Source organism: Physcomitrium patens, chromosome 22 (genome assembly GCF_059467195.1).
Source record: "Physcomitrium patens ecotype Gransden chromosome 22, ASM5946719v1, whole genome shotgun sequence".
NCBI classification, from domain to species: domain Eukaryota; kingdom Viridiplantae; phylum Streptophyta; class Bryopsida; order Funariales; family Funariaceae; genus Physcomitrium; species Physcomitrium patens.
This window is the reverse complement of record NC_143431.1, coordinates 5235372-5261441: the sequence shown is the minus strand read 5'-3', so window position 1 is coordinate 5261441 and position 26070 is coordinate 5235372. Positions and strand designations below refer to the sequence as shown.

Sequence of the window (26070 nt, the reverse complement as noted above, 5' to 3'; positions counted from 1 at the left end):
ATGGAAATTATAGGAAAGAATAGCTGTGGAACAGAATAATATTGAAGTAGTTTTGTACCAAAAGTTAATAGAAAGTATGCCTAGGAGGTTGGAAGCAGTTATCAAGGCTAAAGGAGGTTCTATAAAGTATTAATATATAATTAAATACGACACTTAAAAAACTATTTTAATATTATTTCAAATTGGACCGATCATAGCTTCATAATTACTTGATGGATTTCTTTTAACCTAGGCTCATTTACTAGCTATAAAAGAGTACTTTATTTATTATATAAACCACGTGTCATTATTCACTACAATTCATCTATAATACACCATTCTTTTTAAAATATGTCAACATTAAAACAATTTTTTGAATCACTGTATGCATACAAATTAAAAATCCAATATGATGACTTATTTAAATTTAATATTTTTGTATTGATATATAAGTTTAGTTATTATTATTTCAATTTTTGATTAGTGACTTGGTTTACACACTCTAAGATAAAATTGTCAAAGCTTTATAATAATAATATCTATAAAAATTATATTATAGTAAATTTCTTTTATTTTAATTTGATAAATTAAAATTACATATATATATATATATATATAAGGTAATGCTGATGCCACCATAGTATTTGCTATTGCTATTATTATCCACCAACCATTCAAAATATTCTTTTAATTTTTTTTATTCTAATAAAAAATTGTTGATATTTTTTATATGTTTTTTATTCAAATAATATATATATATATATATATATATATATATATAAGATTAGAATTTTTCTAATAAAAAAATTTAAAAATTGATTATGATAAGTTGTGGTGGTAATAACAAAAACCATGGTGGCATTAGCAACACCTTCTAAATGTATTCTTTATTGTAAATCTCTCAACATGTTTAATTAAGTTCAACTAATAAAATAATGATATTTAAAAAAAATATACCTTTAATTTTTAAATTTTTTATAGTTATGAATGTAATCCTATTATCAACACAAATATTAATGTAATTTTGTGATTTTTATGTTTATTTTAAAACAGATTTCTGAATTTCTAAGACTTTCAAAACTTAGAGTTAAAATTGTTTTCTGATTTAATCAAAGAAATTTAGTACATTAAAATGTCAAGTAAATTAATATTGAATCTTTCATTGATAAAAAATAAAATAAAATATAAAAAGAAAAGAAAAGAAAAAAGAAGCAAAGTAATAGATAAAACAAAATTTAAGCTTCTTTCATATTTGAATCTAAAATTAATGCCAAAGCAAAACTTCTGAAAACGTGAAGGATTTTTAAAGCTCAATCAGATATATAAAACACATCATAGAACTTGTAGAAATTTCAGTCATGTCAAAACTCAACTTTTATACAAACACTTCTAGAAAAATATGTAAAATGGAATCCTTTTTTTTTTTTTTTTTTTTTTTTTTAAAGTTAAAAAAATGCCCCCAACACTGAGTGTGAAGGCCTAAGAAGCCAGTTTCAGAGTTCTCGACCAATGAGAGCAAATAATTTCCCTCACCATTGGTCTGAAATGCTCCAAAGCATCCCAAAAAGGAAGCTTCGGAGAAGGAGGAGGGGGAGGCTCTTCCAGGGAGCTTAGACAACGTGTCACATGACCAAAGAGAGCGGGGAATAAGGATTGTTCTCTCGTGGGGAACAAACGTGCCCCGGGGATTCGAAAAGCACCCACCGTACGGTGCACCACCCATCGTTTCCACGGGTCCCACCCACCCGGCCCGGGCCACACGCTCCCCGCCCTTTCTCCACCCGCGCGGTCGCGCCCTGGCGGCGTGGCTATGGCAACTCCCCCCACCCCACTTCACCCCACTTCACCCACTTTCCATTTCGTCGCTGCCGTGCTCGCTCGCCTGCTCCTTGCTTCCGCTCCAACTCAAGCTGAGCTGAATTTGTTGGGTTTTGACTTCTTCCCCCCACGCTCGTCCAAAGTCGCTGTTTTGATCCGTCTCTGCTATGGCTACCTTCGCTGAGGCTCCCAAAGGTAACGAGAAGGCTGGGGAGAAAATCTTCAAGACCAAGTGCGCGCAATGTCACGCTGTTGAGAAGTCTGCCGGGCACAAGCAAGGTGGGTGCCTCGTCTTAGTTTGAGGGTTTCCGACGTGGGTTCTTTTTTTATTATTATTTTTTTTGTGTAAAAAAATAAAAATAAAAATAATTTTGTCTTTGTAGTCGTTTGACACATATCATTTGGTGTTTTTTCGTACGTTGCTGTTGCATTTTTTCAATTCATACCCAGGATTTTTGTGTGCGATGACGAGAATTGAACCCGACCTTTGTTGGTATCTGAGTAGCTTTGCTTTTGGTTTTTTTGGTCGTGTCACAGGGAAGAAGTAATCGTAATGTCTAGATTGGTACTCTTGCATTTGTAATTTCTTCTTTTCCTCGATACTGCGAGCTTTAGTCGGGTGTTTACAGTCGAGGGTAACTATGGATCAGTTCGGATGAGACTATGGTGCTGTAATATGAGATGGCGTCAGATCTGTGTTTCTGTTTGTTACAGTATTCACCTAGACGTGTACTGTTTGAGATTTCTTCATTGTGGCTAAGCCCTTCACTGGAATAATGTGTTTCATTGTTTAGTGCTGTTTTTGAGTTATCTTTTTACTGAAGTTCTATCGTCTCGTAGGCCTCATCAGTGTGTCAACAATTTTCCTACTTGAGCTACACAGATTGCTCTTTTTGTCACGATTTTGAGTATTTTTGCGTAAAATTCAGTCGCCAGAGTTGTCTAGTCACTAAAATTTCCTCTTCTAGAATTGGGTTTGACACATTTCGACGATCATATTGGCAAGCAAACTAAAGCATCCTGCTCTTCTTTTCACACACAAATTAACCGCTAATGTTTACAACCTGCTGCAGGTCCAAACCTGAATGGATTATTCGGAAGGACTTCAGGGACCACCGCTGGATATACTTACTCCAAAGCAAACAAGGACAAAGCCGTTGTGTGGGACGAAGAGCAGTTGTACGAGTATTTGTTGAACCCAAAGAAGGTAATGTGTTGCTCTGACTGTTTTGTCACGTTATTAAATATTCAGACCTCGTAGGACCAGACTGAGACTCGGAAGTCATTCAAACTCTGTCTTGGAAGTTACAGTATCCCCAAGCATTCTTGCTTTGCAATCCCTAGAAACACATACATGGGGCAATTGGCAGTTTCACAATTGATGTAATTGGTTGACGAAAGCATTCCTGTGTTGACGATTGCAGTACATTCCTGGGACGAAGATGGTCTTCCCCGGGTTGAAAAAGCCACAAGAGCGAGCAGACCTTATTGCTTACTTGAAGAGTTCGACATCGAGTTGAAGATCTGCACACAGTTTTGTTGTTAGAGCCTAGCAGCCTCTTGCAGAGATTAGTAGGGGCTACAGTAGGTATCATCTACATGAGGGACACAGGATCGCTTGGAATGTGTGTTTCGATCAAGTGATTTTTGCCCAATTCTTTCCAATGCACGGCAGTTTTGTTGAGCACATTGCAATAAAGCCGTGGAATTCTACTTCCTCTTGTAACTGCCGCCTTTTGTTGTTTTTCACTTTTTCTTACGCTTCTGATGCTCTCTGACATTCATGTGGCTCACCCAAGTCAGTGCTTGAGTTGTACATTTTGACTGTACACCATCCATTGATGATCTCTTTTCTGTTTCTATGGTGTCCGATTCTCTGCATGTATAAAATACATATAAATATATATGTAGTCATATTAAACATGATATTCAGTTATTCAGAAAAGAGTTCTGTATGTGATTTCACTTTTTAGATTAGAATTTTGTAGATTGGAATTGTAATATATTTTACAGAATTAAAAATTAAAGCAACCACTGCCACAAATTCTGACCTTTATGTTCTCCTAAACACTTTTATAACCTTCTGCTTTCTAGAATATGTGATGAACCTTGGGCCAGAATCTTGATACCTTGTACACAAGTCTATTTATAAAGTTTTTCTAAAAAGCATATTTTAAAAGCTTGTATGAGAAGGCTCTGATCAAAGTTTGAAAAGACTCTTCCTCTGGTAATGTGAACGGAATTACTCCAAAAACTCGCATGTTAAACTATATGTCTTGCATGCAGAAGCAATTACAGAGACAAGATTGAAATAATCAATAGTGATTCAATTTCTCTCTTGAATTTAGTTTGTGTTGTGATTTGCAAATGTTGAGTTTTGGCTCGGATATGTTTACTTTATTCTAGTACAAGTTATTTATGCTACTAATTTTTGACATTCTTTGAATAAGATTATTGATTAGAGTGTTGATACATTACTTCTGTGAAAAAAGAAGTGAAGTGTTGTCGGATTTTTGACATTACTAGAAAATTGAATGCAACATTATCAAAGTATTAAAATAAATCTAATTATGCATATTTGATTTTCTGTTGTAGTGGATGTGGATAAGTTAGTTTAAGTTGAAATTGAAATTATTTTATTTGGAATCTAGGATAATTGACTATTATGCAATAGTTGGAGCAATAAGTTGATAAAGATTGTCATAGTTCATATTTGAAAACCAATATTAAAAACAATATGTACAACATAACCAATAATCAGCATATTCATGAAAGATATATATTTTTGAATTAGAATTTTATTTAATTTCTATATTAGCATATATTGTGCTTTATCATATTATTTATTTTTATTTATTTTTTCCTCTCATATTTGGTGCTTTAACAAAATTATAAATTGTTCTTTCAAAGATATGTGATAGAATCAAATCCTGATTTTTTAAAATTAATTAATTAATTTTAGGGCATTATTAAATTTTAACCAAAAACTCATTTGATTGACTTTTTTCTTAAAATAAAATATTTTCAAATTATATAAATCAAATACTTAATATTACAATTTTTGTCACTATAATAAGACAGCTTACATTTTAACAATTTTTAAGCATTTATATCAAAAAAATTATTATGAATAATATAATTCTTGCAACAACCAACAAAATCTTTATTATATATATATATATATGTATATAGATATGATTATTCTATATGTAATTTGGTTTTAACAACTAAAGACTAATATCAAATATAACAAAATTATATTTATTAATTAATTTTTAGATTCTATATATATTTTATAATAATATAAAAACTATCTATTAATATTCTAACATTCTAAAAACTTGGCAACAACTATATAAAATAAAAAATTATATGCTTCAAAATATTAAAAAAATACTTTAAAAGCTAACTTAAATTCTCAACAAAATTATAAATAAGTTCATGAGAAAATTATTATTTTATGAGAAAATTATTATTGTTACTTTATTTGTAATATAAAACTTTTAATATAAAAATAATATTTGAAATATTTTTATAAATATTCTAATATTCTAATAATATTTGGTTAATAAATGAAGTATATAAATATTGTAGAATAAGTAGTTATTTTCAGAATGTAGATACCTAGTGTATAGTATAAACAGGGATAGATAACTGCTGAAAAGGTGGTTCAGCAAGTAGAATGGATGAATAGTTAGGAAAAGTAGTTATCATCTGGGAGTTGGTATCTCGGGGTAGTATGAGGAGGATGGGAGAGGGGAAGAAAAGACTATGAGAGTTGTGAGCCGGGGTAAGCTTGGTGCTACCTCTTTTCTTTTGTTTGTTATTTTCTTTGAATAAGAGGATTGAAAGTTTCTGAATATTGTGAAGTGAATTATGGAATGGAAATATGATTGGTATTATTTGAGAAGAAGAAAGATTAAATGCTGAAATGTGATTGTAGTTTAGCAGAGAGAATGAGTCTGTATTTGTGTGAAACATTGTAATGTGAATGGCAGTTCTGTGTGAAGAATTCCAGTGATTAGAACGAGGATAATTGTGTGCTGAAAGCTGTGAAGGCGCTGTATTACAGTTGGAGATTATGAGGGTGAATATATTGATAGAAATAGCAGTTATTGGTATGACTGAATTGCTGTAAGGAAGAGACCGATAAGGTGAAGGAGGAGATTATAGTTTCTTTATGTGTTCAGATATTGGAAATAGAGATGATACATTCAAGAGGTAATTGATTGTGTGACCCTAATGTGAACGCTTAAGCAACTAGTCATTCCCCATGTTTGAATCCCCCTATACGGATTTATGCTGGGAGGTTTCTTCCGGAATAAGTAAAACGAGCAATCACATTTTGGCGCCACTGCCGGGGAGTGATAATAGCTTTCAGTGTTAAGAATTAATTACCAAACGTGTGAGAAAATTGGCAATGGAAGACGATTTCAGTAGTGTTTGAAGTAAGAGTATGGTTATTAAGAATGAGAATTTAACAGCAAAGAGAATAAAGCAATCAAAGGAAAGAACAGAGAGATCGCAAGCAAGAAATTTGTTGCGTAATGAGCGAGATCGTAAATTAAAAAAGAAGCATCGACAAAGTTGGATTAAGCCGTGGTTGCATACTTGTCAGCATATTCGATCGTATCCAGAAGACGATCGATCTCTAATATTTCAGAAGTACATACCGTTAAAGAAATTGCCAAGAGCACTCGCGGGGAGCGCTGCTAATAGTCCAGCAAACCTCTTGAAGCTGTTAATGGAAAACGAGGAAGGCACAGAGGAATTAGGTACCCCAATGGATATCTTCTCAATTGGAAGTACGTCTGATTCTAACAAGACTAGTTCTGAAGATCGGCATAAATTACTTGTCAATAAAGATCAATTCAGAGTATATCAAAACCTGTCATTTTCACCTCATATTCAACCAGTAAAATTATTTGGGAAGAATAATAGTCAATTGGAAAGGCCTAGAAGTCTGAAAAAGACTTTTGTGGGAGACGGTTTTTATTTTAATAAGAAATTGAGCGGAACACCGGCATCTATAATGACGTCCGGAGGACAAGCAGTTTTGATTGCAGTTCAAATGGGTGCAGTAGGCGATCGAACGACTAGCATCGCGCCATTACCTACTTTTCGGGGTTTGCGAGGTGCAGATCCAGATCAACATTTGTCTCAATTCTTGACGGCGTGTGTAGCCAATAATGGAAGAACAGAAGACATTTGGCTGAGATGGCTGTCAGTGACATTCAAAGACACAGCGTTTGAGTGGTATAATCGCCAACCTGTGGGACAATTTATCAATTGGGAGGCATTGAAAAATATATTTTTAGCCCATTTTCGACCAATTGGTTTTGAAGAACGTCTTAGAGAAAAATTAATGAATAGCAGAATGGTACCAGGGGAAGCGGTATAGTCATATCATGGTCGTGTAGCGGATATACTTCGAAAATGGCCAAATAACCAAATGTCGGAATCATTTGTGTTGTCCATATTGGTTAATGGACTACACCCACCAGAATTAAAAATGTTTGTAAAAGAGGCCCAATCAGCCACCATTACATCATCTCTTGAGCGAGCAAAAGTATGGAAGGAATGTCACTATGACCAAAACTTAACAATTGGAGCCATGATGATTCCATCTCAGGGAGCTTATCAAATGACAAATTGGAATGACGCATCGGGAAGTTATCTGGGAAGGAATGATTATAGTACAATTCCACAGGGAATAGTGGATGATGTTCCATTGCAAGCTATACCACCATCATCATCACACCCATATGCGCTTTATTCCGCATATCAAAAATCAATACCTACAAAAGAATTGCCAAATGCATTGGTATCAAGGGATCCTAATGAGTCATTGCTGTTAACATTGATGAAAAAAATGGATGAATTGGTTGTGAATCTAGCCAAGGATAAAGAAAAAAGGCATAAACCAACCAATATGCATCCCAATGTCTGGTGCAACAATTGTAAGGGGCCAGGTCATTTAGTAACAGAATGTCCTTCACCACCCCAAGTGACTGTATAATGTACCTTTTGCGGGGGCAAGCATATTACCACCAACTGTTGGAATTTATGGAAGCAACAACAACTCAGTAACCAGATAATGACTGAACCAACTTTGTGGGATGTCAATCAAGTACAGACGAATAATAGGTTTGGCTGGAATTGAAATCGAGCGAATAAACAAAACAGAAATTATTCTAATTTCTTCAACTCTGAATTTTATTAAAAAGGTGTATCTAATACTCATGGATTGGCGATGAACTAACCAAGATACCATCAATATCCACCCATGACAAAGCCAATGCCAGACTCTACAGTAACAATGGGTCAACCAAGATCCTTTACTCATCCGACATGGAACAGACTTAGCCGTTATATACTCGTAGAGACACCCAATATCCCTAAAGGAGTTGGTAGGAGACCACTTCGTTGCTATCGTTGTAGATAAATTGGTCATTATGCTAATGAATGTCCTAATCCAAGGGCCAATGATGACTATGCTCCAATATGTGGAAATTGTAAGCAGTCTGGTCACACTTATCAGCAGTGCAATGCGCCCTTTAATTATAATAATCGGGACCAGCAAATGCAAACAAGCCAACCGATGGAGGACAAAGGCCCTGTTCAACAAGACTCACCAGTACATCGTGTCGAGGTGGTGAACGTAGTGCTTACCAGAGGCCAACAAAAAGACAAGAATCCAATTCAAGACATGGATGAATCAATCGCAGGAGAACAAGTAGCGCCGTCTACGGGGCTAAACGAACCAATATTAGTATTGGGACGTATCCCAATATTGAGACCTCAACAGATTGAAGAACCCAATTCGGTCCCACGTGCCAATTTGCCGGGACCATCAAGATCAATCCCAACTGACCAAGTACCAATACCTATACAGCCCAACAAAAGATCTTACGCATTAAAGGAACCTTTAGTGGTAGACAAGTTAGCGAAGTTATCAACGACAATCTCAATCGCTAGGAAGGAATTGCTGCCGAGTAGAGTAAAATCAAAACCAATGAAACGTAAAAGAACATTGGAAATTACTCTCAATATAGAATCCTACGACATTCTGAGAGATTTGGATGTTATTCAGCCTTCAATTACAATGAAGCAACTTTTGGCTGTAGCACCGAAATGTCGATCTACCTTGAATTCAGCGTTAATACGACGAAGATCCCACACTAAAGAAATTCATGAAGTTAGCTTAAACCCAGATCCAGGATCACCAACAATCGATGTATCAATCGATGGCATTTTAATTCCAAGGATACAAGTCGATGGTGGCTCCAGTGTGAATTTAATGAATGTGGATAGAATGGAGGACTTGGATTTAAAGCAATTGCTACCTACGACATTGGTCTTGCGAATGGCAAATCATAATTGGGTAAAGCCAATGGAAATCTTACGCAATATTGCCACTGTAATCGTGGGATTGACATACAAAATTGATTATATTGTATTCTGATCATAGAGTTCTACGTTATCGTATCCCATTTTATTGGACAGACCTTGGCTTTATCAAGCCAAAGCTAAGAACGATTGGGGCCGAGGCACATTGACAATTGGAAAAGGCCAGGACCAGATTGTTCTACAGATTTACCCGGTACAATATCATGGAGAGTCTCAATTGCTAGCATCTGAATTAACGTCGGATGATGAGCTTAGCTCCAATGATGATGCAGTAGCACCAATTACGGAGGCGCTCATGGAGGCAGCACTTCACCCTGGAGTGGTGTACCAATGTGGAGATCAGGAGGAGTACTTGATATACCCGACGGACTCGGAAAACTAAGATTATGTTAGTATTGATTGGATGATCAAGTATGATGTGCACCATATTAGTGCCCTGGACACAAGATTCAGTACTTTGTATATGTCAAACTTATCAACTGACTTTAAACTAGCATGGGGGTTGAAACAGAACATCGTCGTTGCACCTTTATGTCAAACTATCAACTTGGCGACCACAGCAGAACCTCGGAGAATTAAGGTCTATGAAGGTATTAAGGAACAAGAGTTGACCTGCTGGACCGAATTTTTCTTGCATCATAAATCCGCTTTTGCTTGGACTTATGATGATTTAAAAGGTATTCCCGCTCAAGTCTGTGAGCATCGTATCATTTTAGAGGAGAATGCTAAACCGGTATAGCAGAGACAACATCGCCTTAATCCTAAATATTCCCTCATGGTGAAGGAGAAATTGAACAAGCTTCTTGCGGTTGGTTTTATTTACCCAATACCAAATAGTGAGTAGGTTTCTCCAATCGTGATGGTGCCAAAAAAGAATGGCAAAATCCGAATTTGTTAAGATTTTTGGAAACTTAATGCGGCCACCAAGAAAGATTACTTCCCATTGCCCTTCACGGATAGTATATTAGACACTATAGCAGGTCATAAATGTTATTCGTTCCTAGATGGATTTTTTGGATATAATCAAGTTCAAGTTGCAATGGAAGACCAACTCAAGACGACCTTTACTACGGATTGGGGCACATTTACTTATCGCATGATGCCTTTTGGATTATGTAATGCTCCAGCCATGTTTCAGAGAGTGATGACTCAAGCCTTCCAAGACTATCTCCGACTATTTATGGAGATCTTTTTAGATGACTTCTATGTATTCAGTATAAAATAAGATCATCTTAATTATCTCGGCAAATGCTTGGCTCATTGTGCTAAGTTTGGGATATTGTTGAACTCGGATAAATGTCAATTCAATGTTCCGTCAAAAAAATTATTGGGACATATCATCTCTAGCCGTGGTATCACTACGGATCCGGACAAAGTGATACATATAATGAACTTGCCCAGACCAGAGATGGTCTCCGGTGTTCGAGGGTTCGTCGGCCATGTCAGTTATTATCGACGATTTATTCGGTCGTTTGCAGTTACTTATCAATCTTTAACGAACTTACTGAAAAAACCTCCATTAGATGGAACTAGTCCGATTTGGACCATGCAGTGTACTGTGGTCTTTGAAGCATTGAAGTCAAAATTGGTCTCTACTCCAATATTGGTGGCCCCTCATTGGACCGAGCCCTTTCATGTGTATGTTGATGCATCCAATGTGGCTATTGGATCGGTGCTAAGTCAGAAGGATGACCAGGATCTGGATCATCCTATCTATTATACTAGTTGGTAATTGATGGCTGCCGAACGTAATTACACTACTATTGAAGGAGAAGCATTGGGTATGATATACTCGGTTCAGAAATTTCGGCACTATTTGCTTGGGTATCCCTTTGTCTTTTATGTGGATCATGATGTCCTTAAATACATGATTAATAAGCTTCAATTGAGTAGACGCATTGCTCGATGGGTGTTATTACTTCAAGAATTTAATTTTACTATCAATGTACGACCAGGAAAGAAACATGCTAATGCGGATCACTTATCCCATTTATCTAATATACTGGGTAATGAACCGATAAACGATGCTCTTTTGGATGCACAACTATTCGCTGTAGATGTCATTACACCCGAATATGGTGAATTGATCCAATATCTAATGTTTCAGATTTTTTTCATTTCTTATAATGAAAAACTAAAGAAGCGTCTGATTTTAAAAAGTGCGCCGTATACCATGATTGGAGATGCCTTGTATAAACAAGGGCAGGATGGAATTTTACGCCATTGCATCTTTCAAAGTGAAGTTTGTACAATTTTGGAAGGATGTCATTTGAATAGTTGTGGTGGATATTTTGCGGGAGACAGTACTGCTCGCAAGGCTTTAATGGCCGGATATTGGTGGCCTACAATGTTTTCTGATGTGCACCAATTTGTTCATCGTTGTGATCCTTATCAACGAATTGGTCGACCCATGGGTACTTCAGCAATGCCGTTAGTACCAATCTTGGCACATGCACCATTTGAGAAATGAGAATTGATTTTGTTGGACCCATTGCACTAGCATTGAGACATGGACAAAAGTGATATATTATAGTCACTACGGACTATGTAACCAAATGGACAGAGGCTATTGCTATCCGCAATGATAATGCCAGTACGGTGGCCACATTTCTATACGAGAATATTATTACTCGATTTGGGTGTCTGAAGGAATTGGTTAGCGATCACGGCACCCATTTCATAAATGCTACCATAGGAGCCTTGATGAACACATACAAAATCAAGCACAGGAAAACAACACCATATCATCCTCGGGCCAATGGACAGATGAAAAAGACCAATGATATTCTATGTAAGATTTTAACCAAAACAATTTCAGATACGGGAACGAATTGGGATACTAAATTATTTGCGGCATTGTGGACGTATCGTACTACATATAAAATAACTACCAATTCTACACCATCCCAATTGGTGTACTGGCAAGAAGCAATATTACCCATTGAATTGGAAGTTCAGAGTTTACACATTGCGTTGGATGAACGTCTTAGAGATAAGGAATCACTTCAATATCGGTTGGCAGAGTTGGATAAATTAGATGAAATATGGGCTACATCTCTCTTCAAAATGGAAGCAACTCAAAAACGGTGAAAGAGTTACTATGATAGTAAACTGCGTCCGAAGAGTTTTATACCCAATGATTTGGTATTGTTGTTTGATAGCAAGTTTAATCATTTTTTGAGCAAATTTCAAGTTCGCTGGCATGGGCTATATCGTGTGATTGAAGGGTTTTCCAATGGGTCTGTTCAATTGGAGGATTTTATGGGTCAGCGATTCAATACCTGTATTAACGGGAACCAATTACGGTTATATCATACGTAAAACCCGGGACAGGTTTTCAATTTCTAAAAGAGGTCACGTTGAATGTACTTAGGATAGACTTAATTAAGTGTGTTAGGGTGTAGAGGCGGCTGAAAGGATAGTTAGTAATTACTAATATGTCAAATGGGACGGGGGTGAGAAATGGATAGTAGGGATAACATGTTATCGTTATCACCACTAGGTAAAAGAATAGGAGTGGGGCACCTATTTACGGTCATTCTTAGGTATCGCATTCTGTTATTGTTTCTTTTCGGTGTTATAATTTTGGGTGTTTTGGAGTACTGAAGCATAGTATTGACGGTTAGAGCTTGAAAGAGTGTGCGTCATGGCGATGGAGAGTGCAAAGAGAGCTACGGATAGAGAGAAAAGTGGCCGAAATGTGAAAGCTAAATGCAATTTAGGACCACCATCCATAGTAATCGTTACCAATATGGAGCCTGTGAAGCTGGAGATTTACTGGATGCCAAGGAGAATATGAGATTTTCAAAACATGAAAATGTTTCAATTTTTACGAAGGTCAGATAGTTTGCCTTCAATTAATGTGGCATTAGTGGAAGAATACATCACAAACTATGATCCACAAGATGGATCGAGCGTAGTAGAAGGGCGCATTATCGGTATTGATGAGAAGATCCTCGAAAAAGTGTTGTTTCTTTCGGTAGGAGAGATTGCGGTGGGTGTTGAGGAGTCCAGTGACTTCCGACCGGGAAGTTATTTCAAAAGTGGCATGTCATCATTTGAGAAGAACCAAGGTTGGTGGACGGCTGAGGCAATTACACCAGAGCTCATCGAATGGTTGCGCTTCGTGTTGAGGCGTCTAGGGTTGTATCGACACAACACATATATGTCAAGACAGTTAATATTTGCAGCGATAGGGACATTTGAAGGAATGGTGTTCAATTGGGTAGCTTATGTAGCAACCCGTATTCATGCAAAAATGGGAGCCAAGTGCAAAATAGGGAAGTTTACAGCGTTGCTATGTTCCAATTATGTAAATGCTATGATCGTGTATACATTGCGGCAAACATCACCAATAGAGGGAAGTTCTGAACCAATGCTAGTGCCTCTGTAGCGAGAACAAAATTCGTTGGCACAGAATGTCAATACAATGGAGGTAATATATGAAATTGGGGAATCAAGTCGTCTAGTGGCACCGAAAACGGATCCGATTCATTCGGTGGTGGAAGATGAGAATGAAGTCCCAATGTTGTTAAATATCAATCAGTTAGCATTTCCACAGGGCCGACTACCGGAAGGCGTATATCTTAAAAATGCTCTATTGAAGTATATTTCACAAATACATTGCATAGTACAAACATTGGATGTAGAGGGTAGTGGTAAACAGGAATTAGAGGCAAGCAAAAAGGTGATATCGGAGCAGACCCGAAGAATTGAAGAGCAAGAACGGATCATCCAGGCGAATGCAGAATCCAAGCTGCTATTAGAACAATAAATTGGGGAACAACAGGAAGCTTGGAACAAAGAAAGAGAACGCATGGTGGAGATCCACAGGCAAGAACTATTTCGGGCTTATAGTCATTCAATTTTGGAACTAGAAAAATCAAAGGGTCAGTTGGTAATGGAACGAGAAAAGACCGAGTTATTGGCGTAAGAGAATTTAGTATTAAGTGACCAATACAGATGTGAAACAGAGCGGTTAAGGGCTGAAATTGAGGCCTTAAATGGCGAGGTGACAAGATTGGCAGAGGATTTAGTCAATATTGATCAAACACAAGTATCGACGTTGCCAGTTTCCGAAGTTCTAGAAGAGAAGAGTCACTTTTAGTGCCAGTTGGAATTGAGAGATGCCCAGATCCTGAAATTGGAAGCTCAAGTCCATGAACTGGGTGAGTATAATGAAGACCTTTTAGCTCAGTTGAGGTAGGAGCCGATGGAAGGATTGGAGGAGGACAAAGATTTACAATTGGAACCAGAATCGGTAGAACGAATAATAGATACTGCAGCAATTGATTAATTAGTTAGGCCAAAGGGATTGCAATTTTTGTGGAGTTTTGTTAGATAATTTTTAGATAGGTATCAATTGAGTGTTTGCGAGGACGCTGCATAGTTAAGAGTGGGGCTATGTAGAATAAGTACTTATTTTCAGAATGTAGATACCTAGTGTATAGTATAAACAGGGATAGATAACTGCTGAAAAGGTGGTTAAGTAGGTAGAATGGATGAATAGTCAGGAAAAGTAGTTATCATCTATAGTATAGGAGTTGGTATCTCGGGGTAGTATGAGGAGGATGGGAGAGGGGAAGAAAAGGCCAGACTATGAGAGTTATGAGCCGGAGTAAGCTTAGTGCTACCTCTTTTCTTTTGTTTGTTATTTTCTTTGAATAAGAGGATTGAAAGTTTCTAAATATTGTGAAGTGAATTATGGAATGGAAATGTGATTGGTATTATTTGAGAAGAAGAAAGATTGAATGCTGAAATCTGATTGTAGTTCAACAGAGAGAATGAGTTTGTGTTTGTGTGAAACATTGTAATGTGAATGGCAGTTCTGTGTGAAGAATTCCAATGATTGGAACGAGGATAATTGTGTGCTGAAAGCTATGAGGGCGTAGTATTACAGTTGGAGATTATGAGGGTGAATATATTGGTGGAAATAGCAATTATTAGTATGACTGAATTGCTGTAAGGAGGAGACCGATAAGGTGAAGGAGGAGATTATAGTTTCCTTATGTGTTCAGATATTGGAAATAGAGACGATACATTCAAGAGGTAATTGATTGTGTGACCCTAATGTGAACGCTTAAGCAACTAGTCATTCCCCGTGTTCGAATCTCCCTAGACGGGTTTCTGCTAGGAGGTTTCTTCCGGAATAAATAAAACGAGTAATTACAAATATAAAAATAAAATAAAATATATAAATTTATATTTTCAATAGAAATTATAATTTTAAATATATAATATTTTTATTGATTGATATTTAATATTTTTAATATAATCTTTAAAATATTTTATTTTTTTTAATCATATTCATATATATATATACATTTAAAGAACCTAAAATAAGATGAAAATATTTACAATAGAAAAATATACTAAAAGTAAAAATATGGATCTTTATATAAATTTTAAAGTGCATAAATTCAATTTATTTTTTTAAAATAAATTTTATTCCAAGAGTTATATAATAAACATATACAGTGAATTAGTGTAATTATTAATTCATTATAATAATATACAAAAGAATCATAACTATTAGATTTTTTTAGCACATAAATCATGTAAAAAAAAAATTATTCTAAATTAAAAAAATATTGGTGTTAAATCTAGATCACTATCTATTTTACTTTGCTTATTTTTTTATTTAGCTTATTGTTGCAACTTTTCTTATTTACAAAAATAATTTGAAAAAGAATAAGTTATATTATTACATTAAAAAAGATAATATCTAATTTTTTTGATAAAAAATGAATATTATCTCAATTTTAAATATTTTATTATTATATTACAAACATCATCTTAGATATATTAATTTTTATCATCATGATATTATCAAGGACATAAATCATAATAAAATTCTAAAAAAATAATATACTTTCATGACACTCAAAGTCAAAAAACAAACAAATCAAAGATAGATAAAAGATAGAAATTAAAATATCTATTTCCAAACACAAAGAAATTAGTGATTCTTGAGCTAAGATAAGAACATAAGAAAGGTACTGACAAGACTAAGAGAGGCCATAGTTTTGCCTCCATATATATTGTCTAGCAAAGAAGTTGCATGATGATGTTTTATAAGTCATCTAATATGTGTCCAACTTTTGAGACATGAATCTAACTTACAATTCAAGGTTCCAACATATATGCTATTTAGTCAAATTTTAAAATAAGTTGCAAACATATGTGACATGTGGCCAATTTTTTGGACAAATTCTTAACTTAGCAATAACCTACAAATACTTCAGAAGTCAAATTTTCATCTACAAAACTTCTAAGTAGTTTTTCTACAAGATATTTTTAAATTTACTTAAATTTAATTCTACTTAAATTCTATTATCTTTACTAGTTTTATTATACTTATGACATTACTCCCCTTTCTAAAGATAAGTTTTATAGACAGCGGTGATTACATATTGAGAAAGTCTAAAATACATCAAATTATTTTTATCATATATTTTGATCTTTATTTTTTTTTTGAAGGTAATTAATAGGTCTTCTCAACCATTAATAAGATTCTATATTAAGGCAAGAAGATCACCATGTTATTTGATTATTGCTGAGGCCTTCATAACTTTCTTTAAATAAAATATTGAAAATACCATTAGAAGTTGCTCTTATTTCAAGTAGTATTACTAAATTTCAAAGTTTCGTCTAAGATTGTGATATCAAACGCATCATATTTTGCCATCTATTCAAATAAAAACTTATTATTTTTGATGGTCTTCATTTCTATTATGTTGTCTTAAAGATTGTAATAATATTAATGCTTCATCCAATAACTCATCAAACGATAAATTTTGAATCAAATTTTTGGATTGTTGATTTTTCATCTCTTTAAAGCTTCATTTATACAAAAACTACAAACAATGATAGAAGATAAAATGCAATCTTCATTGAACATGATTTGCATTATATCAACAAATTTCTTGATTCTTCATCTTGATATTGATGGATGTTATTAATAAAAAAACCATCAATATTTTCTATTATATTTGTAAGATTTTTTGATAGCTACTATGTACATTTTTTAATACCATATCTACATCAATATACATGATATTTCAATCTATTTTAGCATCGCCTTAAATCTAATACTTCTTTTACTTTAAACTTTTAATTATAATTTACTTCTACAAGAAGAAGTGATTTTGAATTTTTTATAGTAATCTTATTAAATTATTAATAATCCACACATATTTTTAGTGATCCATTTTTTTTATTCACAAAGAAGCTAGGAGTCTATGGTAGAAATTTTGAATGGCATATGAAATTTTTATTCAAGTTCTCATCAATATATTTGCTAAGTAAAGCCAACTTATTTTGTCATAAGCTATAGATTGGTTCAAATGCTACTTAAACTTATTTTTAAAGATCAATTAAGAAATTATTAAAAAAAAAATTTAAAATAATATTTATATATATATTTAAAAAAAATCTTAATAATTTTTATATTGACTTGGAATGACACTTGAAGTTTTTTCACCATTAGAAATACATAGGCCATAAAGAAAAAAAGATGAACTTTTTTTTATAGCATATATGCAAATTTTTACACATAAAAATAAAGTTTTGATTATATTAGACTTATGAGTTTTTATTTAATTAGAAAAAATATTAATTATATCATAGAAAAAATTAAGATTATAAGAAGTTCAATATATCTTAATATAATATATTTTTAGCCACAATAAGTCTAAAATGATTAGGTTAGAAAAAGATCCTATAATATTAAATACCATTAAGTTATTATAAATATTTTTTATTACCTCTATAATAATAGTTTTATAAATAATGTTAATAGAAGACAAAATATGACTATCTATGATCTTTTCTTAGATAAACTTAGCTTTCTTTACTAAAAGTATACTATGTCTTTTAACAAAGTCTTTATCTAAAAAACAAACTAAGGCTCTTGAATCTAGCAAGGTAAAGGCTTTGTGATTTTTAGGTCTTTAAAAAAAATGTCTATTATAAAATAAGGAGAGGATTCAAAAGAAAAAATAAGACTTTCATTAGGTGTTTCACAAGATTTTAGTTGCATAATTTTTATTGTAACTTGGAAATTTTTTTTTTGATATATTATCTTCATTGACAACCATGCTCCTTATTATATAATTGGATTACTTCTTTGGACCAGGTTTTTGAGTAATATGCTTAGATTCTTTATAATATATGATTTTTATAGACTCATATGTGTTGCAATTCAATCTTATAAATAAATTTTTTTCATTTCATGTGCTTTTCTTGTAATCACATTTTTTAGAATCAAAAGTATGACAAGACTAGTAAGCTTTCTTATAATTCAAACAAATCTTTTGATAATTTTTTATAACCATACTATATTTTCTCTACTTATGTATTATTTTTTTAGAACTTTGTATTATTTATCTTCTTAATAAATCTTTTTCTTAAGATTTGAATATTTAAATATCTACTATAATATCATGATGAATTTTCTTCTATTTGTTTTTACTCAAAATTTCTCAATATCTTAATTATAATGCCTTTTACAATGTAACTTTTTTCTTCTTTAAATCTATCATTTAGATTTAAATTTCTATCATTTAGTGCTAATATATATATATATATATATCTTGATGAATATTTTTTTTATAATATTTATTAATTTGATGTATGTTATGTAATCTTTGAATTTTTATGAATGTATTAACTTTGATTTATGAATATATTATTGATAAAAAATTATTAATTTACTACTATATTGGTTATATAGGATAACTATTATTTATATTTTCTAAAATAATATCCATGAAATTACATAAGATATTTAAAAAATGAATATTAAAATTTAATTTAAATATTTTATTAACTTTATAGTCAATTTTTTTGTTAAGTAAAAAATAATTTGGTGGTAGAAGACTTCTTAAAATGCACGATTTATAATATTCTTATAAAATGAAACTTTCAAAAATTAGATGAAATTGAAATATTAATTAGAGTTCAAAAGAGAAAATAATTTTATTTATTTGGTGAGTAATTAAACATAGTCTCAAATTTTGAAAATGGAATTTCTTTAATTTTTAAATATTTATTTATTTATCTGAATATTTAAAATTAAAAATATTTTTTAATCAAATTTTCTTTAAATTTTATTGGAGTTTTCAAAAAAAAATTAGATGAATTTTTTGTTATGTTTAAATTTCTGATGGATAAAACACTAGATCTTTTTAAATAAAAAATCATTATCTAATCAAAGTATTATAGATGTTTTTCTATTTTTCTATTTTTTTTCTATTTTTTTTTTGTTAATGAATATATATTTGAAGAGTTAATGAACTCTATAAATGAGACACCTACAAGTAATTATCTTATTAATAATTCATAATTTACCATTCTTATTTGTAATTTTGATTGATACATTTTGTTTTATTATTTTTTAATTGGTGAAATTCTATTGAAATATTAATCTTTATATCTAAAATTTAAAATACTTTTATAAAAAAATAAATAATAATTTATTTAATATATTTTTTTAATAAAATAATTTTCACATATCTTACCAGTAATAATATTTAGATATTAAATCATATATATATATATATATATATATATATATATGTATTTATTTAAATTATATTTTTTGTTGCAAGAAAGTTGTATCATATTGAATAATTTAGAAAGATGCAAGAGTTAGTAGTATTTATAAAAATCTATTCTTGCATTTAAAATCATAATCTACATTACTATATAATACAAAATTATTTTTTGGGTTGTAGATAATTTTACTTTAGACACTTATAATGGTCTTTGAATATCCACCCTATCTTTTTTCTTTTTTCTTTTTGCCAATAATCCTACTGCCTTTTCCACTTCCTTCCAAATTGTTGTCAATCCTTCATCTTCTTCTTTATCTTCAAGCAAGATTTTCAACTTTTCTTACAATTCTCCATCAACTACTTTAAGAAAGAGCTCCACTGTACTGAGATCCAATAATTACCTTTCCTTCTTTGATAAAGAAGAATATTACTTTTCAAACTCTCTTAATAACTCTATTGCTAAAATCTTATTTACAATCGCTTGTAATGCTTTGTTTGCTATACCTTTTTTGCACTCTTCAACCTGTTGCTATTATATAAATAAGGCAAAAGTTTTAAACATGCTTGTAGAATTGGGATCAAAATACATACCTTATCATCCACTAGTACCTCTACTTGTAGTTCCAGTTAAAGCATCACTCATAGCCCCTCCTTCAACTCTCTTGCCTTCCTTCTCTATAATTCAAATGATCCAAGGAAAATTTTTAAATACCTTTCACTTCAAGCTTTTCATGTGGGATTCACCAAATATGTCGTGTTACGCAAAGTATTGCTTGAGAGAATACCAAGCACTTGTTTGTGGAAGGTAGAATGAAAATTACAATAATAAAATCTTAATTCTAATAGAATACTAAATAAAATCTAATTAAACCTTAAAAATGCTAAAAAATCTTTAATCAAATTCAAAAGAAACCTTAACAATATTTCAAAAGAAACAATAAGAAATCTTAAACGAGTTGAAAGATAATCCACAATAAATCTTAAAAAAATCCTTAAGAAGCCCTAAAAAATGTTAAAATAATCACAATATATCTTAAATAAATCTCAATCAAGTTCTAATTTAATCATATGTAAAATCCTAATGGACTTCAATCAAATCCTAGATAAACCTTAAGTCCTAAATTAAATCTTAAGCTTTAAATCAAATCCTAGACGAATCCTAAATCCTAAATCCAATCCTAATCAAATCCTAAATCTTAAACCAAATCCTAATAAAATTCTAGAAAAATCCTAAACCCAATCCAAACTCTAGCCAAATCCTAAATCCTAAAGAAAATCTTAAAAAAATCCTAAATCCTAAACCAAATCCTAATCAAATTCTAAGCAAGTTCTAAATCTTAAATAAAACTATAATTTATTTTTAAACCCTAAATCAAATCCTAGCCAAATCCTAAAACCTAAACCAAATCCTAGACAAATCCTAAACCTTCAACCAAGTCCTAATTAAATCTTAAATCCTAAACCAAATCCTAAGGTAATTTAGAACCTCGATATCTTTTAATTAAATTATTGATCTTATATAAAATTTTATATACCTCTCAATCTCTTAGTTACAAAGAAATATAACAATTTTGAAGACAATCACACTTACCAAATAGAAGAAAAATCCTAAAATGTGCTTAGAAGTTGATTGGCTTCCTTCTCCAATCTTAATATTGTTCTTCTACTATAGACATTTTCTTTTTGCACCATTCAATTGATTTTAAAATTCTCATATATATATAAAAATAATTCTACTACCAATATATATATATATATATATATATATATATATATATATATATATATATATATATATATATTTATTCTAATTAAACTAATAGATTGCAAGAAATCTTAGAAATCTTCACTAGACTTAAAATCCTACTTTCTAAGATCTTAACCCACTTAAACCTCAATAATCCTTAATTCAATAGTTAGATCAAGCTAAAATTCATAATCCATATTAAACACAACTATAACCATTGACTTACAAAATTTCACTTACAGATCTACTACAAAACTCTTGAAATTGCCCAAAACGTCAACCTTATTTTATTTCACAAAAAATTGAGTCATCTAAAACAATCTTGACTTTGGAAAACTCTTACAAAGTCATAAAAAATCCAAATCACACAAAACTAATGCTCATAGAAATCCTATCAAGCCTACTATTAAAGTCTATTCTTTGCTCTCCAAAAGTTCTCTAAAGTCACTATAGGTGTACAATTTTGTGCCTCAGGGTTTGATTTTGATCTAGATTAACAACTAATCCTCTTTGGATATCAGTATTTAGCTTCTTGACGTAAATTCTACTACATTCTATTCTTAATTCTCTCTTATATATGCCTATATTATTTAATTTTCTAATTTACTTTATTTTGCCTTTTTTATGGCCATACAAAGTAAATAGTAGCCTATTTTATTAAAATTAATATTAGTAATTTTTAATTTTACTATCCTTTTGACTATTATCTATATTTTTAAGATAATTTGCTATAATATTTTGAACTAAGATCTTCTATAATATAATAATTTTCACATTCTTTTATCTATTAGCTGTGTTACATCATGACAACGTGTTGAAACTAAGTATAAATCAGTGGCAAAAATGGCCAAACTAGTGGCTTTGCTACTACCATCAAATTATGAAGAAAAGATAAGTAGAGCATCCATACAACCAAATTTAAGAGATTTGAAGAAGATAGGATATAAATTTACAAATGCTACATTAGATGAATTGAATGTTGGATGTGATGGATTTTTGACAAAATATGAAAAAAAATATTTTAAAAATATGCTTTCACATCATAGAAAGAATTTTGCATTTGAATCATATAAAATTGGATGTATTGATCCAAGTATTGTAGCACTTATGGTTATTTTTACTATTTCTTATAAACCATGGAATTTGTGACGAATTCCAATATCAAGAATATATTTATCTAAGTTAGTAGATTTACTCAATGCAAGATAAAAATTGAGAATTTTGGAACCATCTATAGCACTTTATTCTAATTGATGGTTTACAATGCTAAAAAAAAATAAAATAATGAAATTTATATAAGACATGCAACCTGTTAATAAAGTGACTATTAGAAATATGGGTTCAAGCCCAATCATGGATGAATTTGCAGAAGCATTTGCTAGAAGAATAATCTATTCAATAGATGATCTTTATTCAGAATATGATCAATTTCAATTGACAATGCAAAGTAGAGATTTGATAACTATGAAGACACTATTAGGATTGGTCAGAATGTATACATTATTACAAGGAGCTACAAACTTTGTGGTATACATGATGAATAGAATGCATAAGGTATTAAGAGATTTTATTTTAAGAATAATAATAATTTTTTTAGATGATTTACTAATTAAAAGATGTATAAAAGAAATAAAAGATGAGGCTTTGGATTCAAAGAGATGTAAGAAATTTGTGGCACATCGTTTTGATGATTGTGAGAAGATTTTGAAAAGGTTAGAAGAAGTTTATTTAATCTTATTAGAAGAAAAATCAATATTTTGAATAAAAGAAGTTTTGATGGTAGGAGACATGTATGGATCATATGGATGTAAGCCAAGTATGAAAAAAGTTGATATTATTAAAAAGATGAAAGAATATATAAATACAAGAGAAGTTTGAAGGTTTTTAGAAGCATGTATTTTCTATCATATATAGATATCTCATTTTGCACACATAGCAGATCTATTATATGAGTTGTTACAAAAGAATCAAAAATTTCATTGGAAAAGAGAACAAAGAAAAGTTATGGAAAAATTGAAAGAACTTCTTTCTTTACCTCCAACTTTGAAGAAAATAAATTATGAATGTGGAAGGTCAGTGATATTAGCAATTTATGTAAGTCCAATTGGGATAGGTTGGAGAATTGGACAAGATGATGAACAAAGAAATAGATATGTAGTAAGATTTGGAACAAGGATTTTCAATGCTAGGTAGAAAGCATATATACAAATTAAAAGAGAATTATAAAATATAATAATAGCTATAAAAAATAAAAAAGAATATTTGATTGATACATCTATAGTTATAGAAATAGATTATTTATCCTTACTAGGTATAATTACTAGTTGTTCTATATCAAATATAGCAATGTTAAGATGGATTATATATATAAAGTCTATAAATCCAAAATTCAAGCATATTTTGAAAAAAGACAATGCAGTTGCAGATATGTTGTCACGAGCTTAATATGATGATGAAAATGATATAGTTGATGATGAAGAAAATATTGGCATTGACTTTTATTCAACTTTGTATGCAAGAAAGGATGGATTGTGTTTGGCTATACTACTTAAATTATTTTCAAAAGAGTTATATGATAGTGAATTATTGTATATAGGAAAATACTTAAGTACATTAATGTGGCAAGAAGGTTGGATGGACAAAGAATTTAAGAGGATTCAAAAGAAAGTATACAGATATTTTTTTTGAAATAGATTTTTGTAGAAGCATCCAAAAAAGAGAAGAGAAGAACCACAAGAAGTGATATGGAGTTTTGAAGCTCAACAAAAGATTATTAAGAAATTTCATGAAAATTTATGGATAAGGCATCAAGGTATTTGAGCAATACTTATCAAATTAAAAGAAAAATATTTGTGGAAGGACATGTTTAAGGATATAGTAGATTTTTTAGGATCTTTTGATACTTATCAAATATATTCAAATATTTGTCATTGAGATAGATTGCATCTAGCATATCTATTAGCAATTCACTACAAATGGGTGGTTGATTTAATTGCAATGCCAATAGAATTTGGACAAAATAAATATTTGATACTTGCTCGAGAAGATTTGACAAATCAAGTAGAGAGAAAAGTACTTCAAACAAAGACTATGGAAGGGGCATATTGATTTACATTAGAGGAAATTATTTGTCAGTATGGTTGTATTAGAAAAATCACTATAAAAAGAGGAAAATTAGATGCAAATGAAGCACAAGAGTTCTTTGGGAGAATGAGCATTAAACTTACAATAACAACTACGTATAATCCGAAAGAAAATGGTAAGAGTAAATATAGACACTTTCTAATTGTTAAAGCATTACTTCAAGTATGCAAAGGTAAGATAGATGATTGGCCTAAGTTATTACTATTTATATTATAGGTGGATCATACAACTCACAGTATGGTTACATGATACATACCAACAAAATTGATGTATGGATAAAAATTGATAATTCCAATAGATGAGGTTGTATCAATATAGAATGTATTATCTTGGAAAGATGGTTTAAGAAGAGAAGAATTATTAGTATTACAAATTTAACAACTTGAAAGAAGACTTGAGAACATTGAAGTAGCTATAAAGAAATTAAAAGAGGTAAGAAAAAAAAAACAAAGAAAGGTTTGATAAAAAGCATCAATTGTATCTTAAATTAATTCAAAATAATGATTAGGAGTTGATTTATGATAGTAGTCTAGACAACCAACATAACATGGTAAAGAAATTTGTAAAGAGATGGTTTGGACATTATGTTGTCAAAAAAGTATACGACAATGGAATATACTTGTTACGAGAACTTGATGGTAAAAAAATTAAAGATACCTATAGCAGGAAAGAGAATGAAGTTATTCAAGCAAAGAAGTAAAAACATTAGTTTTGATAAAGAAAAAAATCCATTATAAGACATTGAGATAAGAGAAGAAGAACAAATTGAAGATCAAGAATCTAACTAAGTGAAGAATTCTCTATATCAACATATTGAAGAATCAATGATGCATGTTGGAGGATGCATAGGTTGAAGGACAGTGGATGTCATGATATAACATAATTAATAGATAAAAGGGGTGAGGAATCTATATTATTATAGAAGATATTACTTCAAATATTGTAGCAAATTATTTTAGGAAATAGACAATAGTCCAAAAGAAAGTAGAACTAAAAGTTTAAATACTACCTTTTTACAAAGTAGGCTTCTATTTACTTTGTAAGGCCACAATTAAGAAAAAATAAGATAGATTAAAAAAATAAAAAATACAAGCATATATAAGAAGAAGTTAGAAATTTATTGAAATAAAAATTAACTCAAAAGAAAAAAAATTTGATATCCAAAGAGGACCAGTTATCAACCTAGGTCGAAATCAGATCCTGAGGCACAAAATCAAGCACCTATAGCAACTCAAGGATTTTTTGGCAGATTGGAGAGTAAAATTTGAAAGCAGACTTACTAAGATTTTTTTGAGCATTTATTTTGAAGGAATTGAGTATATAACAATTTTCAAGAGCTTTGCAAAGTCACAGTTGTTTTAGGTGATTTTGGAATTTGTGAAATAAAAAGGATAATATATTTTGGAGAATTTTGTG

At 31.4% G+C, this 26070-nt stretch overlaps 1 protein-coding gene across 2 annotated transcripts; it reads left to right on the top strand.

Moving 5' to 3' along the window:
* The first annotated feature begins 1832 nt into the window (after positions 1-1832).
* LOC112274849 (cytochrome c) lies at positions 1833-3523 on the top strand. 2 transcript variants are annotated; one of them, XM_024504659.3, is made up of 3 exons: positions 1833-2076; positions 2871-3004; positions 3222-3523. In XM_024504659.3, the coding sequence occupies exons 1-3, from the start codon at positions 1965-1967 to the stop codon at positions 3315-3317; spliced, it is 342 nt and encodes a 113-aa protein (XP_024360427.1). In that variant the 5' UTR covers positions 1833-1964; the 3' UTR covers positions 3318-3523. The 2 variants fall into 2 exon arrangements, with proteins under 2 accessions (XP_024360427.1, XP_090102368.1); XM_090246242.1 differs by lacking the exon at positions 1833-2076 and adding an exon at positions 2232-2290.
* Positions 3524-26070: the final 22547 nt, after the last annotated feature.

Bases quoted from the DNA above. Each gene is read 5' to 3' on its own strand.
- LOC112274849 (XM_024504659.3), top strand. From the start codon at position 1,965: ATGGCTACCTTCGCTGAGGCTCCCAAAGGTAACGAGAAGGCTGGGGAG. The intron at 2,077-2,870 runs GTGGGTGCCTCG...AACCTGCTGCAG, and splicing joins GTCTGCCGGGCACAAGCAAG to GTCCAAACCTGAATGGATTA. The intron at 3,005-3,221 runs GTAATGTGTTGC...TGACGATTGCAG, and splicing joins ATTTGTTGAACCCAAAGAAG to TACATTCCTGGGACGAAGAT.